We start from the raw sequence: 6,470 nt of genomic DNA, 5'->3' as shown, positions 1-6,470 counted from the left end.
ACAAAATATTTTTTTTTTCAATTTTTTTTATGGGAGTGTTCGTTATAGTTATAACATCATTCCTGTAAATATTTAAAAAAATTTCAAATAATTTACAGTGCCAAAAATAAATTTAAAATTTTTTAAACACGTGTGATAAATAACTCTATTTTCGGTACACTAAATTATTAGAAATTTTTCAAAATTTTACATAGTCGATATTACTGAAATTTTTTTTATAAAAAAATATTCCAACATATACTTTCAAACATAAAAATCAACTGAAAAAATTATAATTAACTCTAGTATGAAAATAGCAAATATATTCCTCATTTTTTTTTTTAATCTTAGGTAAATGAAAAGAAAAAAAAAATAATAAAAAAAAAGATGTAATTCAAATTGAAAGAAGCTCACAAAAAAGAGTGACTCAAAGAAAAGAGTGCCCACACGTTGCAGCTGTCTCCAGCCCATTTCAATTCCCTCCCATCTCTCTTTCTCTTTATAAATCTCTTCTCTACCATTCTACTCTCTTCATCCCTTCTCACTCTCTTTCTCTCTCCAAAGCTTCAATCTTTATTCAAAAATGGCGATTGCCCATTTACTATCAATACCCTTCATGCTCATCTTCCTTAACCATCTAACAAATGTAGCTTCAACTAAACCCACCACCGTTCAAACCCTCAACACAAACACCGAATTTTTCAACCCAAAGCTCCCGCCCAGAACCATTTCCTCTTCCAAGAGATACGAGGGCTCATCGGACCTGGTTAACCTCCGGTACCACATGGGACCGGTTCTTTCATCAGCTCCGATCAACATTTACCTCATATGGTACGGAAAATGGGGTGTATCCCAAAAACTTCTGATCAAAGATTTTCTTCTCTCAATCTCAACCACCGACCGTCGAGCCGCGCCGTCTCCTTCCGTCGCCGAATGGTGGCGAACGGTCTCTCTTTACACCGATCAGACTGGTGCGAACGTTTCAAGATCTGTTGTCGTTGCTGGTGAATACTCTGATCTACGTTACTCTCACGGTAACGCGCTCACGCGCCTCTCTGTACAACAAGTTATAGCTAACGCCGTTAGATCTGCGCCGTTACCTGTTGATCATAAACAAGGGATTTACCTTATTTTAACGGCGGAAGACGTTACCGTTCAGGATTTTTGTCGAGCAGTTTGTGGGTTTCATTACTTCACATTTCCATCGCAAGTGGGTTACACGCTCCCATACGCTTGGGTTGGAAATTCCGGCAAGCAATGTCCGGAGGTTTGTGCTTACCCTTTTGCCATACCTGGTTATATGACCGGAGGTGGTCCGGTGGCTTTATCGCCGCCGAATAGAGACGTGGGTGTAGATGGAATGATCAGTGTGATTGGACATGAGTTAGCTGAGCTAGCTTCGAACCCATTAGTGAACGCTTGGTATGCCGGAGAAGACCCAACGGCGCCGACTGAGATTGGAGATTTGTGTGAGGGTCTTTATGGTACCGGTGGCGGTGGTGGGTATATTGGGCAAGTGATGAGAGACAGAGGAGGAAGAAGTTTCAATGTGAATGGGAGAAAAGGAAGAAGATTCTTGTTGCAGTGGATATGGAGCCCTGTTTTGAAAGCTTGTGCTGGTCCTAACGCCATGGATTGATGAAACCAAGCTAAAGAAGAAGAAGAAGAAGAAGAAGAAGAGAAGAGGTAATTTTGATCGGAGGACGGCGGCGCGTGGGGGAAATGAGTGGTTTTGAAATTGGTTAAAGAGGTGGGAAAAAGTTAAAAGCTTTACTTGAGCTTTGTTGTAATTTTTTATTTTTATTTTTTTTGTTTTGATAGTTATAATTTTTTTTTTCTTGAAGTGGGTAATTTTAGATGTAAATAAGGGAGGAGATTTCTCTTTTAAAATTATATATAGAGTTTTCAGATTTTTATAGCATATTTTTATAATAATATTGTTTTTTTTTGGCATAGTTCGAATTTTTATCTGAAATGTTGTGAAAAAGAAAGGTGAGAACTTGTTCAAAAATTTGAAAAAGAAAAAAGATGATTCCAGTTATCAGCCACACACATGTTTTAGTCTAGATGAGTTTTGATGTGCAGAAGAGAAAAAGGAAAAGAAAAATACATTATGGTAAAATGAGGATTGATATAGGGCACATGGAGAGATGAGACTCCATATTTAATTATTCTAATAGTAATATGATATTTAACTCGATTTTTAATAATAGTAATAGCAATATGATATTTAAGAGGGTGTTAGTAAATATCTAATTTGATCGAGTTATTAAATTAAATTATATGAGTATTGATTATTTATTGTACTAATAGCGATATAATATTTAAGAGAGTGTTAGATATTACTCGTATCTTTTAATATTTTTCTCGTAAACATGTGATGTTTTATAATTAGTTAGTAATTTTTTATAAATTTTTATTAAATTAAAATAAATAAGACTCCATATTAAATTACATTAATATTACACTTAATAAAAGTCTTAAAGCACCCATAGTACCCTTTATGCTAATTTTCTTTATTCCATTATGGGAAGACCCCATATGCATGTATAGAATAGTTTCACAAGATTTGGAAGCCATGAAAAGTAGTGCTTGTTTACATTAGATTTTCTTCCCACACTTCTTTACAAAGATATTTTTATTTTTTGTAAGCTTTTATATTATATTAATGTTGAAAAAAAGTACACATATATATAATAATAATAATAATAATAATAATAATAATAATAATAATAATAATAATAATACAATATAACATAATGTTTATATGAGATGAAATAACATAAATGAATATAATAAATATCATGAAGGTCCTCATTCTCTTCATGGCTTCATCTCTCCACACAAAGTATGGTGCTTTTGGGTGTTACTGTCGCTACTCAAAGTGGGGACTAAATTGTCTCAATAATGAAAAACTTTTATTAAACAATTTATTTAGCATCATTATTATTAAAGATATGACCAAATGAAAATTGTCTACTTATTTCACATAAGTCCAAAAACTTTCACTAAACTTTCAAACATTTGAAAACATTAGTCCATGCTCTTCCTACTAAATTGTTTAATTATATATATAAATCCAATAACAATTCACTCAATACTCACTAAAGGGTTTTGTATGAAATAACTACCTTATTATTACCACCAATTAATTACACCTTTCTCTTATATTTTAAAGTGTAAGTTTTGTATTCTGTAAAAGTTATTAGTTGTGACAGTCAGTAGTCCCGTGATCCGTAAGGGGAAACACCGGGTAAGCTGTGCAATCCCACACCGCCTGGGGAAGGTCAAGTGGGATGATTCTGAGACTGTGTAGGTATGAGACTACACAGTTAAAGAGAACTTAAATGGATTGATTGGTACTACCTATATCAACAAGGTGCATCTTGTTTTTCGGTAGCCGATCACGAAAGAACTCCACAGTTAAGCGTGCTTGGCCTGGAGCAATTTCAGGATGGGTGACCTCCTAGGAAGTTTTCCCAGGAAGCGTGCGAGTGAGGACAAAGCACGTTGGAAACACTTGTGTTGGTCTGTAGGGTCAGTCATCAGCCCATGATGCAGCCAGAGTGACATACTCGTGTGTAAGAGCCATTATTTCCGTGGGTGTAAGGACCCAATAGAGGCTTGAAGCGGGGATGTTACAAATGGTATCAGAGCCTTGACCCAGCAGGAAGTGTGGTCGACGAGGACGTCGGACCCCGTAAGTGGGTGATCAGTGACGATCGGTAGTCCCGTGATCCGTAAGGGGAAACACCGGGTAAGCTGTGCAATCCCACACCGCCTGGGGAAGGTCAAGGGGGATGATTCTGAGACTGTGTAGGTATGGGACTACACAGTTAAAGATAGCTTAAATGGATTGATTGGTACTACCTATATCAACAAGGTGCATCTTGTTTTTCGGTAGCCCATCTCGAAAGAACTCCACAGTTAAGCGTACTTGGCATGGAGCAATTTCAAGGATGGGTGACCTCTTGGGAAGTTTTCCCAGGATGCGTGTGAGTGAGGACAAAGCACGCTGAAAACACTCGTGTTGGTCTGTAGGGTCAGTCATCAATCCAAGAAGCATCCAGAGTGGCGTACCCGTGTATAAGAGCCATTAGTCCGTGGGTGTAAGGACCCAATGGAGGCTTGAAGCGGGGACGTTACATTAGTTGTACCTTCTATTTTATTAAATAATAATTTAGATATTGTGTTTTTTTTTTATGATAAATCAAATAAACCTTGAATATAATTTTGGTCAATTTTTTTTAACATAATCAACCTTAAGCCAGTTTTTAATACGAACAAATAGAAAAAATAAAAGAGTTTTTTACACTACATTCTGAAATTTTTACTTTTTTTTACTGTGGGGCGATTTTTTTTTTCAAAAATACTATATATTTTTTATACTATATATTGTGTTAAGTTTTCACTGTTGTTCTACGATTATTTTTTAGTTATCCCACTATTATTTTAATTATTATGTTTTGTTGTTTACAGTTATTTTATAAAAAGATAATAATTTTTAAAAAAATTCTGTGTGACAAGTAACATTGTAAATTTTTACTCAAAGTTTAATATTTTTGTAAAATCCTAAAAAAATATAACTAGTCTTGTTATAACACATTCATATTAGGTTATTATTAAGTTTTAATTTGACGAAAATGAAACTTATGACCCATTTTGTATTATTTTGAAAAACATTCTTTTTAATGGGTAATTTTGATTTTAATTTAAAACAAAAACAAAATATTTGGAAGGAAAAGATAAGACAATAAGTGGGTTAGTATAGTAATAGTAGTAGTACTAATACTAGTACTATACTACTTCTACTACCATAAGTCATGATTCATAAACAAGGATGGTGGCAACTTTAACTGTCCCATTTGTGATCAACAGCTAAGGTTGGGTTGGGACCCATTAAAGTTAAAAAAAAAAAAAATCAAAAATTAAAAAAAATATTTTATTCTATTTTTTTTTTTTCTGAATAAATATTTTATGCTTATTGTAGATTTTTTGTTTATGTTATGTTATAATTTTATGCAACATTATGTTATATTGTTTGATATTAGGACTGGACCCAGTAGTGAGTAGTGAGCCCCAAGCAAGCCCTGGTCCAACCAATTCTTTGGGATTTAGCTTGAACCCCACACTCGATGGCTAAGTCAGGACTCAGAAATGGGTGACCCTAGACTTGTTTTTTGCTTTGTTTTTTCGATATAGTGTTTTGATCTTAAAATATTTTGAGGACTATGTGTAAGTTATACCAGATAAGATTCATATCTTAGTGTTGGATTATTGATATTTCTTACTATTATAAAAGTGTGGTAATGAGGTGATAGTTTGAAGACAATTTTGTCCTTCAAGAAAGTAAGTATTAATAATTTTACCCTTTGACTGATCAATAACTATAACTCTCCAATCTCCACCTTTCGGTCTATCTCTGTAATTCCGCCCAACTCTCTTTCTTTCTTTCTAACGCAGTCTTACGATAAGATAGATGCCAATTAATGTCATCACTACTTTTACATCATTTTTATTTTGTTTTATATGGTGTGATTAAATTTACTTCAACTACAGCAATCTTCATTCTTCCTCGAATATATATCCCTCTAATAATTCTATCATTAGATCCATATCATATATGTAGGGACACGATTTTGTCCCGTAGTGCACTTTCACGGAATGTATTTCGTAGTACATTAGATGGGTCTCGAGGTACATTAAATGAGTGGGTACGTTTTTACTTTTTAACCCTAATTACCCCTAGATCAATCTCAACCGTCAAATCAAATAAGTCTCTCATCTGACGGCTACCGTACATCACGGAATGCATTCCGTGAAAGTACAATCACGAGACAAAATCATATCCCCATATATGTAAAATATATATTACTATTATAAAAGTGTGGTAATAATATTACCATATCACTTTTGCTCCTCACAAAAATATATAATTACATTTATATTAATAAAAGGTAAAGTATATAATGTGATATATATAGTCAAATCTCATATAATATTTTTGATAATTCTAAGATGTGAATATAATAGTAGAGAAGCAAAGTTTAATATTTTGTTTTGCACTTAAATATAATAAAAAAAATAACTTTCTTATTTTTTTTATAAAAGTGTGGTAATGAGGTGATAGTTTGAAGACAATTTTGTCCTTCAAGAAAGTAAGTATTAATAATTTTACCCTTTGACTGATCAATAACTATAACTCTCCAATCTCCACCTTTCGGTCTATCTCTGTAATTCCGCCCAACTCTCTTTCTTTCTTTCTAACGCAGTCTTACGATAAGATAGATGCCAATTAATGTCATCACTACTTTTACATCATTTTTATTTTGTTTTATATGGTGTGATTAAATTTACTTCAACTACAGCAATCTTCATTCTTCCTCGAATATATATCCCTCTAATAATTCTATCATTAGATCCATATCATATATGTAGGGACACGATTTTGTCCCGTAGTGCACTTTCACGGAATGTATTTCGTAGTACAT

General features: G+C 33.5%; 1 protein-coding gene across 1 annotated transcript; it reads left to right on the top strand.

Moving 5' to 3' along the window:
• Nucleotides 1–358: 358 nt before the first annotated feature.
• On the top strand, nt 359–1,934 carry LOC115702866 (protein EXORDIUM-like 5). Its single transcript, XM_030630315.2, has one exon. The coding sequence runs from the start codon at nt 563–565 to the stop codon at nt 1,616–1,618; it is 1,056 nt and encodes a 351-aa protein (XP_030486175.1). The 5' UTR covers nt 359–562; the 3' UTR covers nt 1,619–1,934.
• Nucleotides 1,935–6,470: the final 4,536 nt, after the last annotated feature.

The sequence above is a fragment of the Cannabis sativa genome, chromosome X (genome assembly GCF_029168945.1).
Source record: "Cannabis sativa cultivar Pink pepper isolate KNU-18-1 chromosome X, ASM2916894v1, whole genome shotgun sequence".
Taxonomy (NCBI): Eukaryota; Viridiplantae; Streptophyta; class Magnoliopsida; order Rosales; family Cannabaceae; genus Cannabis; species Cannabis sativa.
The sequence above is the reverse complement of the archived record's forward strand: the minus strand, read 5'-3'. Positions and strand labels throughout refer to the sequence as shown.

Excerpts from the sequence above, each read along its gene's own strand:
- LOC115702866 (XM_030630315.2), top strand. The coding sequence starts at position 563 with ATGGCGATTGCCCATTTACTATCAATACCCTTCATGCTCATCTTCCTT.